Source organism: Mus musculus, chromosome 5 (genome assembly GCF_000001635.26).
Source record: "Mus musculus strain C57BL/6J chromosome 5, GRCm38.p6 C57BL/6J".
Lineage (NCBI taxonomy): Eukaryota > Metazoa > Chordata > Mammalia > Rodentia > Muridae > Mus > Mus musculus.
Window position 1 is genome coordinate 72,438,662 of NC_000071.6, and position 20,541 is coordinate 72,459,202.

A 20,541-nucleotide genomic window follows, 5' to 3' on the forward strand; every position below is an offset into this window, starting at 1 on the left:
AGACAACTTAGTAGTGAGTCCCATGGAAATTAGAGGTCAGGACTGACGCACGAGAGCACATACAAAACACGGCAGACATAATTGGCCTTAGTGTTCCTTATAGACATCATGGTTTGATTATTGTGTTTCCTTTTGAAGAAGTCACATCAAGTGCAAGGCTGGGGAGGAGAATCTGAAAATTGGACCCGGAAGGAGGAAAACTAGTACAGGATCCAGCGTATTTCTGGTGAGCTGTTGAGTCTCACTGGTGCCTTCAGTCTAAGACACTGTTTCTAGTTAGAAATGGTGCAATAACAGATGTCAGAGTATGCATTGAATAACAGAGATCTTCCATTCAAGAGGATGCTAAGCTTTGAGAGCACGGTGCTCCTGACAGTCTCATGACTGTCAGAGCCCAGCAGAGCAGTTTTCTAGATCAGACTGGGTTTGTCCCTGATCCTATCTCATGGATTTAGACACTGGGATTTCAATGCCAGAGTTTAAAACTAAAGGTTGGTCTTCTGTAGAAAGTGCTCTTGTAATTTGAAGCTCAAGGAGTTTGCAACCTCGTAGGAAGAACAACAATATCAACCAACCAGACCCTCCCCCCCCCCCCAGAGCTCCCAGGGACTTAACCACCAACCAAAGAGTACACATGGAGCAACCCATGGCTCCAGCTGCATATGTACCAGAAGATGGCCTTGTCAGACATCAGTGGGAGGAGAGGACTTTGGCCCCATGAAGGCTCAATGCCCCAGTGCAGGGCAATGCCAGGGCAAGGAGGCAGGAGTGGGTGAGTGAGTAGGTGGAGGAACACCCTCACAGAAGCAGGGGGAGGGGAATAGGATAGGGAGTTTGGAGTGGGGGGACTGGGAAAGGGGATAACATTTCAAATGTAAATAAATAAAATATCCAAGAAAAGAAAAGGAAAAAAATAAGTACTCTTTGGTCAGGATTCGGGACTCAGGAATTAGAGTCAAACTTTATATGTATGTGACTAGTTTAAATGCAGAACAAGAATAAATGGTTAAATAGATTACACTAGCATAGAAAAATCTAAGGTTCTGAGAAACTAACCTTAAAGTGATATTCCTCCATCATCCTGAGTGAGGTAACCCAATCACAAAAGAACTCACATAATATGTACTCACTGATAAGTGGATATTAGCCCAGAAGCTTAGAATACCCAAGATATAAGATACAATTTGCAAAACACATGAAACTCAAGAAGAATGAAGACCAAAGTGTGAACACTTTGCCCCTTCTTAGAATTGGGAACAAAACACTCATGGAAGGAGTTACAGAGACAAAGTTTGGAGCTGAGACGAAAGAATGGACCATCTAGAGACTGCCATATCCAGGGATCCATCCCATAATCAGCTTCCAAACACCACTGCATACACTAGCAAGATTTTGCTGAAAGGACCCAGATATAGTTGTCTCTTGTGAGACTATGCTATGGCCTAGCAAACACAGAAGTGGATGCTCACAGTCAGGATGGATCACAGGACCCCCAATGGAGGAGCCAGAGAAAGTAACCAAGGAGCTAAAGGGATCTGCAACCCTATAGGTGGAACAACAATATGAACTACACAGTACCCCCCAGAGCTCGTGTCTCTAGCTGCATATGTAGTAGAAGATGGCCTAGTTGGCCATCAGTGGAAAGAGAGGCCCATTGGTTGTGCAAACTTTATGTGCCTCAGTACAGGGCCAAGAAGTGGGAGTGGGAGGGTGGGGGAGCTTGTGGGGGACTTTTGGGATAGCGTTGGAAATGTAATTGAGGAAAATACGTAATAAATAAAGAAAAAAAGTGGAAGTAAGTTTTTAAATGGTGATATTCATGGCCTATATTGCCTGGGAAGGAAATTTGAGAGTTTATGGGAAGGAAATAAACAGATCCATTTCATAGCATTTAGCACTAGGTTTTCCCATTTTATCAGTAGTATTCTTTATCATCTGTCATCAAAAAATGGTCTCATTTTTGATCGATGTAAGTGGTTGTTTATTTTTGACTCACATTTGTTTCAACTGTGCTTTCTTTTAAATGTTTGCTAAATTAAATAAAATCTGGTTTTTTTTTTAATAAAAAAAAGTTGTAACAAAACCACAGTAAATATGTAACACTATCACATGAGAGGCAAGAGTGGTCAAATTTTTAAAACATGAAAAATCTTTTTTCTATAGAATTTTACTATCTGCTGTCTAATATCCTTCCAGGAAACGTGGGTGGAGCTTCTGTTTGCCTTGATACACTTGCATATTTAATTAAAGAATGCCTAGTCTGAACATCATACCAGGAGAGAAGATTGTGCCAGAGATATTAGTTTGCCTTAACTTGCCCAAAATGCATCATTTTAAGTTCTGGGTTTTACCTCAGAGCTTTCCCCTGGCAATGGCCCTACATTTGTTTGCCCTGTCTCCAGAGCCTGTGGATCTGGAAATCAAGAAGTGAAGCTCTGTACACAGTGCTGCTCAGTAGTTTGGGGAGAAAGTCATGAAAATGTTGGTCTTCTTTCCAATCTCTCCTTTGGCTCCTCTCATAAAGTCTGTTATTAATTTGGATGCTACTTCCCATGTGGTCCTCAGCCCTTTGTATGGTGACATTGTTGTGAACATTCTCAAGTTCGCTTCTGTCTGTGTATTTTCGTGCTCAGTATTGACTGAGCGACCATAGCCCTCCGGGCACTGTTCTCAGCCCAGTCTCACGCATTGTTAGTTCATTTGCTCTGCCTACAGCTTGTTATCTCAGATTCACAGCTGAGGAAACAAGGTGGAGTCGTTTCCCTAAGAGTCCACACAGCTGGCAAACGGCAAGGCAGAACTCTAACACCATGTACCTCACTCCCCACTCCAGTCCCTTTCCACCAGTCGCTGCCTCGGACACCAAGCATCATCAGCATCTTCTCACCTAATGTATATTCATTCCGAGGAGCCCCATGTACCATTGGTCTGACTTCCACAGAGGTCTCTCTCCTCACATGACCAATCCCTGTTGGACTCCTGGTGTGTGCCAGGCACAAAGAAAGTGGTAAGAAGCAAGTAAGATCCCAGCCTTTGAAACGTTGTGGTCTGGTGGGAGAGAAGACACAAAACAAATATACACTGCCTGGCCTATACAACGAGACACATGCCCACGATGCTGATGCTCAGAAGGAACCAAATCAGGGACGTACCTCCCTGGAGAGAGATGCTCACCACGACCAGAATGAACTGAGGACTACTATTAGTCAGAATCAAAATGGAGTCTCTCTGTTAGCTCTAACAATAAAATATGTAATAAATTAATCCCAGATGTTATCCACCAAGACCTCTCATCTCATTGATTAAAAGCTGGCAAGAGTAACCATCACAAAAGACTGTCAGGACCACAACCTTGCACAAGAGCCACTGCAAGCTTACACAAAGTTGTATCTGCAGGGACATCTGTGCAGCAGCCATTTCTTTCATCATGGATTGATGCTACCCTTGTGTAGTCACCCCTGTAGAGCTAATCACTTTAGTCAAGGACTGTTATTGCAAGGTATGCAATCCCCCTTCCACCTAACCAAAGCTGCCTCTTGCTTCCACCTCTGGAAATACACGTAGTTCACTATGGCAGGCTTATTCCCATAGCAGGGTTTGTTATTCACAAATGAGCTTAATTACTATTTGGAGAAACTCTGATTAGTATAGAAACTGACAGTTTTGAAAGTAAATTCCTCCTTTAAGAAATATCACAAAGCTAAAAATTCAAGCACCAAACATGTAAGCTTCAGATGCCAAAAGGAATGATTTGACCCAGCTCTTTGAGATTCTCTGAAGTTATTCTCCCACTCAAAGTTTGCTCTCTGTCCCCTGTCTTCATTGTGTCTATTGAGATACTTAAATTGACATCACTTTATATTATTTGCTGGGGATTCATAATCATCAAATGAGATCATTGAAAGGGAGCACTTCCCTTCTTGCCACTGGCTTAATTATAGAAGCTAGACTGCCCCTGAAGGGTAGAGAGCCACAGCAGTGGTCTGATTCAGAGAGCTAACCTTTCCAGACAGCAAACATATCGCAGGAGCATCCCATTTAAAGTGTCCCTGCATCTTTTCACAGTATGTCAAGTATTATCTTCATAGTAGCACTGACAAATACAGATGGACCTCACCTTCATGATGTACTGATAAATTTATTGAAATTTGCAAGTATCAGCCAGGGCTGTTGGCATAAAGTGTAACCCTAGCTACCCAGGTGACAGAAGCAAGAGGAACATGCGTTCAAGGTTCACATGGACTACAGAATGAGCTCAGGGCGAGCCTGCATGACTTAGTGAAATCCTATCTCAAAGCAACATGGAAAAAAATATATTAAAAGCAGGCTGGGGAATTGTTCAGTGGTGAAGTGTCTGTTTGACCTATGTCAGGCCCTAGGAATCCCAGGCAGTATAAATCAAAAGTCGTGTGTGTGTGTGTGTGTGTGTGTGTGTGTGTGTGTGTGTGTGTGTGTGTGGCAGTGTAGAGCCAGCAGCAGTTGCTTGCCTGTGTGACTAGGTGGCTGACTGGAAGCTGGGGGTTTGTCACTGCCCAGAATCACAGAACATAGTATCACACTCCGCCAGAGCAGGAGAAAGTTCCCAACTCAAAGTAGAGTTTCCACTGCATGCATGCCAAAGAAACGAAAGTCAAGCAACTGTATGTTCCTTAGAGACCTGATCCCACCACCCTCCCACATCGAAGAAATGAATTCTTCACTAGAATGTCACTGGGGGTATACCCAATAATTATTCAAAGAATAATAGATGAGACTAAATCGAAAAACCTCTTGGCTTTAAAAGACTTTTTTTTTTTTATTGAATGATAGCCAAGTAGCTTTAGAAAGCCAGGGTATCTGAGACACAATGGCCTTGTTTCTGCTGCTGACTAACATTGCTGCTATTGATTTCAATAACCTGTTCCCTAGATGTCTTGACAGTGTGGGAGGTGGCCCACACTGTTGCCTTCATAAGATCTATTTATGTCTTTGACTACTGTCTGGACAGTACCTCTGTAGTTGAGAGGGGAGCCTCTCTTTCCTGTCTCTACAAAGCTACACCCTTGACCTTCTGTCATTCTCGTTGGCTTTAGCAGGAGATCTCACCAGAGTAAAGGGAAGGCAGAGGCTCTTTGAACCAAGTTCAAGAGGGGGAGAAATATGAAGAGGAAACACGGCACACAGAGTGCCACAGAGCACCCTCAGGACAGTGGGAGCACAAAGAACAGTACTGAGTGACAACTGTAGGAGGCTCTGCAAACTCTTGTGAAAGCTCGCTGCTCTGGGTCTGAGAAACAGACCACTCACAAAGCTGAGAGATCTCTAAAAGCAACAACAGTACTACTTAGTTTTCTCTTTACAGTGGCCAAATGCCTCATAAGCAACTTTAGGAAAGAAGGGTTTGTCCCATCTTACATTGAGAGGATGCTGGATACAGTCCATCAGGGCGCGTATTGGGGGAGGGGCGTCAGGCAGCTGCTCATGAGACAGCTGGGCACATTGCGCATCTGCAGCCTGGAGCACACAGAAGCTAATGCTGGATTCTCCACTAGCTGGGACTCCATTCCAGAAAACAGCGCCACCTACGTCGGTGTGAGCCTCACTCAGTTAATTCAATCTAGAATATCTCTCGCCCGGGGAAGTGGTGGTGCTCACCTTTAATCCCAGCACTCGGGAGGCAGAGGCAGGTGAATTTCTGAGTTCGAGGCCAGCCTGATCTACAGAGTGAGACCCAGGACAGCCAAGGCTATGCAGAGAAACCCTGTCTCAAAAAAACAAAAACAAAAACAAAAATCTCTCACTACTGGAATGGAATGGAGACTCAGAAACAAATCCACATATGTGCCATCAATTACTTTTGATAAAGATGCCAAGAACAAGTAATAGAGAAAGGATGAACTCTTCAACAGGGTTAAGAAAAACAGGTACTGACGTGCAGTCTAACTCAAATGGATCCTGATCTCACGCCATATTCAAAACCAATTCAAAATGGATCAAAAACTTAAAGATAAAACTTGGAACTGTAGGAAGACACAAGAACAATCTACAGTGGCCTAGGCCTGAGCAATAACTTAAGAATATGCTATCCAAAGTGCAGAGAGCACAAGACAAGACAGACAAATGGTACTATGTCAAGCTAAACGCCTTCTGCACAGACAAGGAAGCAATCAACATTACAGAGAGGCCCCTATGAAGTAAGAGAAAAATATTTGCAAATCATGAATCTGATTCTTATCTGGATCAGAGTTAATGCCTTAAATACAGAAAGAATTTAACAAGAAAAAAAATCCGATTATCAAAAAAGTCCAAGCATCTAGCTGAACAATTCTCAAAAGAAAACACACTACATAAAAAAGAAGTATAATATTGCTAGTCACCACATAAAATGTTAATTAAAACCACAAAAGACATAACTTCATACCTGCTAGACTGGTTCTTATTTAAAAAGAAAGAAAATGGCAAATATTGGTGAATATGTGGTATGTATTAATATAGATATAGTGGAAAGAAGTTTCTCAAAACATTAAAAATACAATTACTAAATGATCCAGACATTCCAATCATAGATAAATAAAGGATAAAAACATCAGACTATTAAATAGATGTCTCATCAACATTATTTGTAAGAGCTAATATTTCGACTCAGCCAACGATATAAACTTATAAAATTATGTGATGTTGGGTATATTATAGAATATTGTTCATCCTTTTCAAAAGAAGAAAGTCTTTGGCTGGGGATATAGCTCAGTGGTGGATTGCTTGTCTAACTGAAGTCGTGGTTTCAAACTCTGTCATTTGCAGCAACATGGGTGAACCTGGAGAACATTGTGTTAAATGAAATAAAGCTAAGCACAAAAATCAAACAATCGCATGAATTTACTCATATGTGAAATCTAAAAATGTCAAGCTATCAAGAACAGATTTATATCAGGGATGGAGAGATGGCTCAGGGGTCAAGGGCACTGATTCCTCTTCCAGAGGACGAGTTTCAATTCTTAGCACCAACATGTGGTTAACACGTGTAGTTACTGTTCCGGGACATTCAACTCTCTCTTCTGGCCTCTGGGGAACTGTTCACACACACGGTACACAGACATGCATGCAGACAAAACACTCATACACATAGAATAAAATAAAACATAATAATAATTTAAAATATTTTTAAGACCAAAGTAATATTATAGTTGCCAGGGGCTGGTGTGAGAAGAGGTGATCACTGGGAGACATTGTTTACAGGGCACAAAATTTCAGTAAGACTGGGAGAATGACTGTGGTAGGCCTATTGTACAATACTATGAGTACAGGTACTGATATGTATTATACACGTTGAAAGTTGTTAAAAGATACCTGGTATGTATTCTCTATAAATACATACATACATGCATACATAGATACATACACATACACACACACACACACACACACACACACACACACACACACACACACACACACACAAATGTCAGTCACAAAGAGAAACCCAGATACCGTGACAACAGCTTTTTCTCATACTTCAGAGCCAGGACTTTGCATTGAGGAGAAAATGTTTGCAAGTCCTCACCTATGGCCCAATTAGACAGAAGTCTTAGTCTATTCCCTGCTGTAGGGCAAAGTCAACCCAGGTCAGAAACACATCAGCTGAGCGGAATGATGACGGTCATCTGCTACACTCGACAACTAACAGAGAAGGGAACGTTCCGTCAGAGTCATTCCTGAGGCCAGCCGATTTGAAAGGATTTCGTGTCCTCCAAAAATTAACGAGAGTGTCCAAGTAAGATAAGGGGAAGCAGGAGGCTTCCTTAGGCAGCCTCGTGTACCAGATTCCGATGCCATCAACTGTGTATTACATCCCCATAAATGTTTGTTCAGATGCCCCGCCAACTTAGAATCCCTTAAACCTCAAACATGTAGTCTGAAGAATAACTAGAGTTCTGAATCTCCAAGGCAAGGCCATAAGGGAAGACATGTGACAAATGCATCATAGGAGCCTGTAAACAAATATATAGAATTTTTGAAGTACACAGGTATTAGTTCTATTTACATTGGTGTGATATGGCAGGACTGAGGTGGGGGGGGGTATTTATTTCTAGCTCATGGTTCCAGAGTTGGAAAAAACCGATTATCTGTTTGGGTCACATGACAGGAATAATAATTGTGATTGTTCTTGATGGGGCCCCAGAGTCCTGAACTCTGTATGGGAAGGATGCTGCTGACAACTGTAGGCGCACATGTTTACGGAGGTTGATGGTGCTTGTGTAACCCCCAGGATCTTCTACTTCACATGGTCAGCAGACACAGGGCCCCTTGATCCCTAAACTCCAGAATAAGCAGGGACTTCTGATTTGAGGTCTCCATTTCTTTCTCACAGAAATCTTCCTACATAATTCATTTTAAAACGTCCATCGGTGCTAAACAACAAATAGTGAAATAACATACTTGCTGTGGCTTAACAGCCATCAGCTTATCAAACATCGGGGCTCTGATAATGCGTATCCTGGAGGACGTTCTGCAGAGCAAATGTACAAACGCTAACCAAAGCCAACTAAGCTGAGTCCGACTTCTCAATAAATGAGTGGAGAATTCAAAGGCAATTCTAAGGAGAGCGGTGTAAAATTCTACCTTCCCAACTTTGTAAGGTAATAAAATGTCCATGTATACAAGGTTGGCCTCCCATTTGTTATAATTTGGATGGTAAAGTCTCGGTTCTATCATCTGAAGACACATGTGTTATACATTTTTTAGTTTACTAATATAATAAGAGTTTGTTGAAAAATTCAAGAAAATTCAAAGTTCCACAGAGTACGTATGGACACTGCGAGCCATAATGCATTTGGTTTTGTATCTCTGAGTCTGGAGTGTCTATGGAAGTTGCTCATGGACTTTCAAAACCTATTTGGAAGCTCTTTTATAATAAGACATAGGCACCAACGGTTTTAGCTACTGCCTGTTGTAACAGCAGAGTAGCCGTGTAGAAAGTGTTCCAGTAGGAAACCAAGCATTGCAGAAACCTTCCCAGAAATGCAGCAAATGAAGAGAAGAACAGGCAAGTCTGTCATACAAAGGGATATGAGTTTGATGTAATTAAGTATGGAAGCTATAGATTATACCCTTAAACTAAAATATAATTTATAATTATAATTAAAACAATCGGGAGGAAATGGGTTTTTTTATAACATTAAAATTGAATAAGTTAGCAAAATATATATTTTTGGTGAATTCAAGTGGATCATATTTTTAATCTCTCAAACCATAAATAATACCTTCAGGTCTCAAGGCAATTAATTATCAGCCATGGGCTGGATGGATGAGGTTTTTATCATACTTAACTTTACGGTCCATGGAGACAACCCAGAATGAGTGCCCAACAAATAACTGCAGATAGACAAACACCCCATAGAATGTTAAACCAAACACTCTGGAATCAAAATATCTCATAAAACTCAGAAGTGGACATAGGCATCAGGAGAAGTTTTCACAGCTTACCCTAATTATAAACACGTGTTCAAAAGTCTGTTCATGAAATACTGCCAAGCAGCGAGATAAAGGAATAATACACGCCAACACAAAAACATGAGGGATGGTCTGCATCAAACATGGACAGACAGAAAGCTTTGAGTTTGGAAAATTTCTTCACTGTACTCATTTTCAACTACAGCTATGTGAAAAGGCTTATTCTTCAAAGACACAAGAAATAGCCAACAGACTCCCACTGGTGAGGCTACCCAAATCCCTGAGACAGTCAGCAAACCAAGTGACTGGGGCCAAAAATCATGCACAGTATCAATTCTTTAAGAATCACATAGTCACACACACAGTGAAGCAGGCCGCTCAGCCTGGCTTGAGTTTTCACTTGGTATCTGAGCCTTTGGTTTCTAAAGGATCACTTCCTGCTTTGAGTGTGGCCAGGATCATTTTTTTTTTTTTTGACCTACTGATATCAATGTGCTACCGTGCATTTTTTTTTTTTTCTAGATGGATCAAGGGTGTTGGGCTGTTCTTCCTAAAGGGGAAGTGACAATGGATCTGGATAGGAAACATTTGAGCCACAAACATTTTCAGTGTGACTGATCTTGTTCTTATTTGCTATATCAATCTGCTGTGGGACCATGACCTTTAGGGGTACCTATTTACATGAGGGGTAAGTCAGGATTTGCTTAGGAGAAACGGTTGCAGGACAATCCCCGAAATGATGATGATAAAGATGATATTAATGATAATGATAATGATGGTGATCATGATGATATTAGAAGAGTGACACAGAAACTGTCCCCTCTCCTCTTCCAAAGCCCAGCCCTGCTCATCAGATTAAGTTTGCTGTCTCTGGGAAATCTAATACATCTCAGGGAAAGCATGAAAAGATGGGGTAGGGAAGAAAGGAGAGCAGGGAAGCGTTTCCTCCTCTCTCATTAGCTGTCCAGGTCTTCACCAGAAACCTGACACCCAAGTGAGCATTCCACAGCTTGCATGCAACAATTACCCAGCAATTCACTTGTTCATAGTGAGATGCTTATACCAGTCATGTCGAAATCTCCTAACTGTACTTTCAGCCTGGACAATTTGATTTAATATGGAGAAGGGGGCCTGGTAAGACTCAACAACTGGCTATGGCCATTTGGATGCAATCCTGGTACCCAGTGGAACACTTAAGGGGAGATGTTCATGTGTCATGACCATAGCAACTCTGCAAGCGATCCTAAGACCTAAGGAGCCAGAAGGCCAGCTAGACACCCCAGATTATGCTTCTCTATATGAAGGTCCCTTCATTAGAATGTAGACCTTAGCAGTCAGACAAAGAATTTGGGCTCTCAGTGAACTGTATAAGAGCAAAGTAGCATCTCTGTTCTACAATCTGTGATTGAAATTTGTGGTAATTCATTTACCAACATGGGTAACAGATATAGAAAACAATACATAAACCATAGATGTTAATGAATTGACATAGAGATGCTGCAGATGTTTAAAAAAAAACCTATTTATGTTTCATCTCTGTTAGAAAAATTTAGCTTCTGATCAACTGCTAGTAATCACTATTTAAAGTGTTAATAAATAAACAGGCATCTGACTATTTAACAGATGTTTTACATTTCTATCATGTTAGTGATTACATTTAAATATTATTCTAATTATTTTAACTCTGTGTATTTTATTTCAGGGTCAAACTATTATTCTGGAAAGGCATTGCCTTCTCCAGATTTCCAAAGGAGTCTTGGCAAAAAAAACCTTAAGAATTCTGCCATAGAGCAGCAGCGTTTCAAGAAATGTGACACAGGTAACTGGAGCTGGGGCTTGGTGCAGCTTTTCTCCTACTGAAAAAACTGTCATTTAATATACAACATTTTTCACACACAAAAAAGTTTTAGGAGCATGCATATAATTAGATATAAATCCCTGGATATTATAAAGAAAATTTAAATTACTAGGCTATTAATTAATATGCCTACTGTTTGCTAAAATACCCTGAGTACCAAGTTGGGTGTTGTAATATAAGTAACATATTCAGGAAGCTTCTACTATGCTGTCTGGGTCATGAAGGTGTGTGGCCATTTTTCTGTATTTAAGCCATTACGAAGGCAACCTTCAGAAACGTGTTTGGTCTTCAATAGAGAAGAAAAGCAAGCGTGCATCGATCGCTCCTTTCTTACAGCTATCATATGATTAAGCAATAGAGCTGCGTACGCAGTGATATACTCATGGATAGAAACTCAAATGAGCACCAAAACTCCATACTGGTGACTGTTACATGTTATGTTGCCACATGATGTAGAAGATGCTTAAATTATTTTATAACCCTTTAAAGAAAGATATACAATTAAGAAATTTTTATGTGGAATTCTTATATCACTCAAATGTACCCCCAAGGCCCAGAAAATGAGCAAAGCAACTTGATACGATGATGATGATGATGATGGTGATGGTGATGATGATGATGATGATTTTGAGGACAGTTGGATGCTTCAATTCGCACTGTCCACAGTGAATTAAACAACCAGACAGAAAACTATTAGGAAATTAGAGAAATAATACATTTTTGCTTCCCTTATAACTCAAAGAAAACTGAAAACTGGAAGCATGTGTCCTACCTCAGCTTGTACAAGAATCACAGCAGTATAGTTCATGGGTGCTAAAAAAAAAAAAAAGGTAGGAGCAACTGAGATACCCATCCTTGGAAGGATGAATAGATACAATATTTCATATCCATTCAATGGAATATTACTTAGCACTGAAAAAGAGGATGAAGTCATCATACGTGATACGGATACATACTGAAAGCACCCAAATAGAGAGAAACCTGTGTTGTCTAATAAGCTTCCACGTGCGTCCAGCTTTTGATCATTGAGGCACCTCGTGGTCACAGACAAAGCCCACACAGAGGACCACACAGCTGAGTTACAAAACCCATTCCATGATGTGCTAAATCAACTCTGAATTTTGAGGCATGCTCATAGCTATCCTTGGCCAGATGCAGGCCATGGGCCTCAGGCTTGACACACCCACAAATTTCAAAATGAGCAAGCCCAGAGAGGCATAATTTTATTAGCTTAGGTCAGGGATTGCATAAAAAGGGAATATGAAACAATAGAGCAGAGGTTTTGTAGCCAGTAAATAAATAAAATAAAATTAGGTAGTAGTAATAATTGCACAACTTTATAAATACATTAAAAATGGCTGACTTGGACATATCAGGAAGGTGGACTTAATATGTTGCTAATGTCTTAGGAAGCAGTTACTGTCTTTGTTAATTTGTTCTTTAACAATTTGACCCTTGTGTAGAATGCATTCTGACCACAGATCTCCTTCTGCTGTCTCTTACCCATCTTCTACCTCTGCCCTTCCTCCTACCAAACTCCCATTCTGCTTATAGGTCCTTTTGGTTTGGTTTTGCTTTTTAAAAGCACTTATTTTCCCCCCCTAGGGGCTGCCTACCAGAGACCTGAGAAGAGAAAAGAACACCGGAAGTTCTCAGGACACCAATCCATTTTCTGACACTTCACCAGAACAGTCTACTTTAGTGTGAACCACACTCTATGTGATCGCCAACCTCTTGCTAGCGAGTCGTCCCTTTCCTTCAACATGTGTTTAAATACTTAAAATGTATATAAAGAAAAAAAGTTATAAAATGGAACCCAGACATAGCACGCAACCTAGAAACATGTCTCTTGCTGAAACACAGCATTAACGTTTACAGTGGGTCACCTCCTTCTCTCCATCTCCCTTGGAGTTCACAGTGAGGGATCAGGAAAGCCCAGAAGTACAGCCTGTCACGTGAGGCTACCCCCATGAAGAAAGGCTGGTGGCTATGGCATAGTAGTTATGTGGTATATTCTAGTTAACACTTTGTAAGTGCAGAATTCTCAGCCATGACGATGATAAAAGGGTCCCTCAAGAAAAAGTGTACTGGAGCAAGACCGTTTCTAACTACCTTTGGATAAGAGTTGGTCAGGAAATCCAGGTAGACCATCTGGCCATGGTATTTGGTGATCAAAGTACACTTAAATGGCTTTTACATATACTAGGAAATTTAAAACTCTTAGTTGGAGAACAGTAATAACACAGGGAGAGAAACCAGTTCTTCTGGCAGATGCTAATATGAAAAGAAGACATTAAATGATATCTTAACATTGGTTAAATAAAACCAAGCAGTGGAAGTGTGATCAGATGCCACCGACATATATTAAATATTTTCAGTGAATACACTTTACCTAGTCATTTAAGTGGTCGCTGTTGTATCAAGAACAGCACGGCCAGCCATCATTAAAACCAAAAGAAAACAGAAAGAGTGAAAAGCCAATGACTCTATTCCCCCAGAGGCTAAGTTGTGTGCCGTTACAGTACTCTGAGCACTATAAACTATAAATTCTACCAGGAGCAAAAGGCACTGAGAGAGCACTGGCCCAGGAGACCCAACACCCGAGACACAGCTTCACATCCACCAGTTGCCAGCTAAATGGTACGGGACACGTCAACTTGATTTTGTGTCTTAAACAATGAAGCGCGTGCTTGCCTATCCTGTGGTGCTCATCAGTTAGCTTTGGGGCTCGCACCCAAATATGCCTTCTAAACCATCAAATACTCAGGAATCCCAGACTGGCATTCTCACTAGAGTATTTTAAAATAGAAGCTCCCAGTGGCCAACGGTTCCAGTTAACATCAACAGTGGGTTGGGAGTCTCCTCGGCAAGCAGTCAAGCACACCAACAGCACAGATGGGCAAACTGTCAAAGGCTTCAGCCTCTCCTCATGCAATCACTGTGATTTCACCTGGATTTCATCTCTGTGTCAAAATAAGTTCCTATCCAGCCAGAGGAAGAGAATACCCACGTCAGGGGTTCCATCAAAATTCCAAGCTAAACAGCAGGCACCCTGTATTTCTTTTATTCTCCAGGGTATGTGCTTGTCAAATTGATTTGAATCTTAATGAATGGCAGAACTTTCAACCTACAGACAAATCCACTTAGAGGAAGAAAATGACAGTTGCCATAATTGTAACCTCGTTAGCTGGGCTGTTTTTATGTAAATGGCTTCTTCACTTCTGATGGAAAACACCGTCCTTGAGAGAAATGAAGTGCTAGAGCAAAATATGAAACCTCGGAATTAAACTCACGTTGAAAATCATTTTAACGTGGCATAATTCTGCTTTGCAATATTGCAATCCAGGTCGCAAGCCTGCCTGCACCTGGATCGCTGGTGCACACTGAGTGTAAGAGATGGCTAAGACCCATGCGTACACTGTGAAATAGTGGAATGGAAGCAGACTGGGTTTCGTGAACTGGAGAGACAAAACAATTCTGCTTTCTCTCCAGCACTGGCCAAGCCACACCGTGAGAGCTCCAAGTTAACTTACAGCTTTCCCTGCCTATGAAAAGAAATACTCTGGCTGGGACTAAGATGCGATTCCTTTTGTGGGTGTCATGAACGAGAGAGGAAACAATGTGACCATGCATGGATGAGTGTTTTGTCATTTCTGATGACATCACCTTGCTGAAGGGAATTTAAAAAAAAAAAACCAACAGGACAATGTCATAGAAGGCCTTCTTTTTTTTTTTTTTTGTATCCCTTTACACACAGATATTGCACAAGGTCTTCTGGAAGTGGGATAACTTTACTGAAGGTCTGGGGCCGTCTAGGGGTTGAGTTACATTCCATAGTATGATGTCTCCCTATTCTGTCTTTTCTCTCTGGCCCAACTCTTTTTCTGGAAATCCTAACTCTGCCTTGGAGTTCACCCAGCAGGAGTTCTTGGCAAGTGCCACTTTCCAGAAGGTGTGATTGTTTGCAGTTGCCAAGATGTCCAGTAACTGTCACCACTAATAAAAGAAGAAAGCAAGACACAGACAAGACAAACTCACCTCTAAAGCAAATAGGGGTGAGTTTTTAGTCACGTTCTCCTCTTCCTCTATGTATGGGGAATCCCTCTAGCAAGGGCCAGAGAACACAAAAGTGACTTCCCTTACTTAGGGCAACTTGTACAAAGGGCTCTAGCTCGGAGTTGTTGACTTATTATACTCGCTGCTCCGTCTTAGTGGTGCCTGTGGACCTGATCGCATTTCAGACGTAAAGGACAGGCGCCCCATTAAGCTTTCTGGAAGAACGGCTCTCACCACGTGACCTGTAAGCATCAGTTGTGATAGACACAAAGGCATTCTTGATTGGCAACTTCACACTTACTTGTGTTCCTGTGACTCTGGTCCTCTGGAGAAGGAGCTCTCGGTGTCCAGGCTGGAGTGGACTGGCTGGGGGGCAGAGAGGGCGCCCCTGTGTTCTCATAATAAACTGTATTTACAGGAATAACACCAGGCACTCGAGCTTCCCCATCAGTGACCAAAGGTTCACTGTCATTTGATTTGAAATAAACCCTTTTTAATGTTCCTGAAAGACAAAACACATATAAATATATATTTGAAACATATCTGAATGTACTATTGTTTTTTTTTAAAGTAAACATCAAGGAAATGTTAGTGTTATTTGCCTGTCTGTCATTTTATGCAGGCAAACACAAAAAGCAAGACACAAGCTACTTTCAGAAACACCATCCTCATGGGGACAGTGGCACATGATTACTTCTCACACAATTGTTCTTGACCTTCCTAACGCTGTGACCCTTTAATACAGTTCCTCATGGTGCAGTGACCCCCAACCATCACTTTAATTGCTCCCTCATAACTGTAATTTTGCTACTGTTTTGATGGTAATGTAAATATCTTTGGAGATAGAAATTGGGCAAAGGGGTTGTAAGTCACAAGTGCTGTTGTCAGATGGCCTTCAAGGAAAACATTACTTACTCTAGCCCTTCAGATTTATAGCTGTGTCTGGAACACAAAGATTGTGGGGCACGTCTACCCCAATGGAGACTCACCAGGAATAAAAGATGGTGATCCCGATGGTGTTCTTGTCCCACTCTCTGTTTCTCCATGTCACTTCTCATTGCATGCCCCTGGACCCATGCTCCACAGGGCTCTATCCTATTCCTACCACCCAAAGGCAGGGAGACATGCTTGCCTTCAGGCTTACATTTCTCCAGAGTTTGATTAAATTTGGAGATAAATAAAACTAGTCAGACTCAAATACTTACCACAAAATATGGTAGAAACTAAAAAACGAACTAAATTCCAATTATAGCACAAAGGAAATGGATAGGATAAATTACTTTCATCTTTAATCAGAACAACACAAAAAGATAATATATAAGAATAAGAAAGAGACAATAAATCAGCTTATTGATTGATCACATTGACAAAACAGAGAGTCAAATGTAGGATTATTGAAAATGTCCTTCTTTCTTTTCGATCAGAGTGTTTAAGACCTTGAAAGAGATCATGCACTTTTTTTTTACTTTTTTTTAAATTAGATATTTTCTTTATTTACATTTCAAATGTTATCCCTTTTCCTGGTTTCCCCTCCGAAAATCTCCTATCTCCTCTCTGCTCACCAACCCACCTGGCATTCTCCTGCTTCCTGGCCCTGGCATTACCCCATACTGGGCATAGAACTTTCACAGTACAAAAGGTGTCTCCTCCTATTGATGAGCAACAAGGCCATCCTCTGCTACATATGCAGCTAGAGCCATGAGTCCCACCATGTGTTTCTTTGGTTGGTGGTTTAGTGCCAGGGAGCTCTAGGGGTACAAGATCATGTACTTTTAACTCAATAAAAATAGAAGACTGTACTTCGTGAGCATTGCACTGTCGTCAGGCCCAACAAAGAAAACAAACAAACGTGATATTGACCTATCCTTAGAAATACCCAAGGCAGTTGTCTTTTCCTAAAAAAACCATTTACAGTGAATGATCTAATTGGCTCTCACTTTTCCTGTCGACCATTAAACACAAAAGAAATACAAGTGCAGTGTTTACTATCAGTCTATGAAAAATACGTTTTCTCTGCATGAGGAAAACATTAACTCCAAATCAAAATAGCAAAGCAGCCATCTCTGGCTAACTGAGGTCAACAGTTTCATCTGGAGAAGGAGTCTAAGTAAAGAGCTGGACGCAAAAGCGAGCCTCTGGATGCAGGTAACACACTGTTCAAGCACGCATGGCTGTGAGAAAATGTCAGGCCCACGAGAAAGCATGGTGACCCCTCCACGGTTTTCAATCTTCGAATGATTCAGAATCTACCACCGATCACAAGAAATGCATGTGTGGGTCTCCTTGTTGCATAAACCGCACTTCAAAAGCTCAATAAGCTTACGTTTGGCTCCCTGTGAATGTGACCATTTAAAAATCTGAGCTTTTTGATGCTTTCTTATAAGCTTTGATATTGCTTGCGATGTCTTTTCTGTGTTGGTTACCCTTTTCCTTGCTTATTTCTGCATACGTATTTTTTAGGATAACGTATTTCTGTTAATGTGGCTGAGTGGTCAGCCAGTTCGTCAATGTACTTCCAACCTCTAAGTAGTCCTACTACAGTTTCTTGCCATACAAAATGCTTCAACAGTTGTTCTTAATATTTTTGTAATCACTGCTTTTATTAATAACCTTGCTTGTATTTTTAACCTCCCCAGGGTGGAGAACACTGTTAGCATCTGCCTGGACGAAGAAGCAGGAAACAATTGCATTTATGGAAAACGCTAACTTTTCTTTTAATGGCATTTGTAGGAAAAAAAAAAAAACAAAACAAAACGCTAACACGTTTCTTTCAAATAACAGGCAGCTTCCTAGCCCTTAGCTCTGTGCAGCAAAGCAATTTGCCAGAATACAGAGAAAGATAATGTTGGACAATTGCTGAAGGTGATGTTCCTGAAGGATATTTCAGAGAGAGGGGAAGGGAAGGAGACGAGAAAGGTGATGGGCAGGAATAAGAGAAATGGAGTAGATGACAGGAGTGGGAGCGAGACTTAAAGGATGCACTTTTAGAAGTTGAAAGTTTGTTTTCAAGCATCTCTGGAAACTGGCCAAATCCCCACATAGCTGGTCACCACCTTTTTATGTTTTTTAAAAATGTAAAACAGAGAAGTCAGCCACTCTAAGTGATTCCAGCCAGTACCACAGTGAAGTGTACAGAACTGAGCACCAGGGGCCCAGGGCACAGAGCTTACCCTCCTAAAGCCACCCACCCTGGTCTCCAATTTGATCCTTGTGGTGCTACAGTTGACAGTTTAATGTCCAGAGCCTGGTCACCTTATTTTAAAATCCTGTCTCTGCAGCTTCCTGCCCTTAGTTGGGCAAACTCGTTCAAGTGTCGTGAAATAAGGAACATGGAAGCACTCTACAGTTGTTAAACTCACTGTGAAGACCTCACTAGTCAGTGCTTGCTGTGTAAACACTTAGGACAGCTCTCGGCTTACAGTAATTTCTCAAAAGCTGTTAGCCATTTCTACGCAATAATAGCAAACGAAAAAATTTTCTTTCCTAGTACCAGTAAGGACGCAAAATAAAATTCAACTTTCTTTTGCTAGAGTGTGTATTTTGACATCACAAAATGGCTAAATTTCAAAGGTTAAGCACTTAATATGCTTTTGGAATGAGAAAACTATGACTCAAGCTAAATTATCAGTAGACACTAAACTGCATCAAGGATGCATGGTCCATCAGTGTCTTGGATCTAAAATAAAATAAAAACAGTGTAACAAGGTCAAAGAAACAACCTTAGCTCTAATGATAACTGCCAGATCATAACAATCCTTTATGATGAGAAAGAGTTCAGAAGTCAGCAGGATAAGGCTCCCTTTAGAATGTGTGCATCCCAGTTCTCTGAGCCTATGCCTGTGTGGCTCTGCATCCCTAACACAACAAAGGAGCAGAACAGTCTCAATCAAACTAAGGGTCTTAAGTTATCCTGCTTTCTTCAACAGACTCTGGTACACTCACAAGGGTCCTTCTAAGAAAGGGGCGTGTGACAGTCATAAAAAGACTCAATGAGACAATGTTTCTTGAAATTAGATAAGGTAATGGAATGGATGACTCCTCTAGAATTCCCAGAAAGAATTTTGCCCAGGGAGATTTCTGACCTTGATAATGTTAAGATAACAGAGGTGTGCTGAACTGAACACTATCAAGGGTGTGATCATGTGTTACAGCTGTAGTAAGGAACTACTACAGGCTGCTGAGTGCCTTCACTATAGACAGTGAGTTGACCTTCCAATAAGCCTATGAAATAAGCAAAAACTCCTCACAGAGTATTAGAAACCAACACAACTGGAAGATAGCTAACTTGCCCAAGAACAGGCATAGATATAATGTACACTCCTTACTCTGAAATAGATTAGGTAGGTAGGTAGGTAGGTAGGTAGGTAGGTAGGTAGGTAGATAGATAGATAGATAGATAGATAGATAGATAGATAGATAGATGATAGATAGATGATAGATAGATAGATAGATAGATAGATAGATAGATATCAGCCTGTTTTTGTTATTGTTGTTGATGATGATGATGATATTACATAGTAGTATCTAACTAATTCTGGCTGATAACAAAAGACAGTGAAGATTACAAACTCAACCTATAGAGGTTTATTTTGATGCAGCATCTTCCTTTGATGTTACAATTTTGTCTTTGTGTTTTTGGCAGTGTGCAACACATTTACTTCACATTCTCCACACGCCAGGAACTGCATAGTTATCCTTTATTAGAACATATGACTTAGTAACATGTTTCTGCCATCAAGATGTGCATAGATTACATAAGTGAAGCAAGCATGAAATCTGAACAACAAAAAAAAAACCAAACTGAATGCTTTAAGAATGATACGGATAGAATTGTCTGCTGGCTAAAACTGAGCAAAGTCATCATTCCCTTTGAGAAAGTCAGAAAGCATTTGTTAGGGGGAAACAGGCCTGGGAATCTTCAAGGAGGACTACAGATTCTCTAGGCTGGAGCAAATTACTTCGGGGAAGAAGAGGGGTGGTGTTAGGGAACAAGGCGTGTTCTAAACAGAACAGAAGTCAAGAAAAGCCCATGCAGCAAGTCCTGGAACAAAGTCACTGCCACAAAGTTCAGAATGGTAGCTGCTCCATCAGTGCAGACCCTGGAAGACCTGAATGGTGTTCCCCCCCACACACTCCCCACAAATCAACTGCAGAGTGGGTGAGAAATTAGCCTGTTTTTGTTGTTGTTGTTGTTGATG

At 41.0% G+C, this 20,541-nt stretch overlaps 1 protein-coding gene across 4 annotated transcripts in view; it reads right to left on the minus strand.

Moving 5' to 3' along the window:
• Corin (corin, serine peptidase) overlaps positions 1-20,541 on the minus strand; it is a 204,593-nt gene that overhangs the window by 138,714 nt on the left and 45,338 nt on the right. For 3 of the 4 annotated variants that reach the window (XM_030254695.1, NM_001122756.1, NM_016869.3), the window contains exon 3: positions 15,645-15,845. The exons of the other annotated variant lie outside the window; for it this stretch is intronic. Coding sequence is in view for 2 of the 3 variants with exons in the window: in NM_001122756.1 (NP_001116228.1) it covers positions 15,645-15,845 (201 nt within the window). In the remaining variant the exon portion in view is untranslated. The remainder of the gene's footprint in view (positions 1-15,644; positions 15,846-20,541) is intronic. 4 annotated transcript variants of the gene reach the window in all.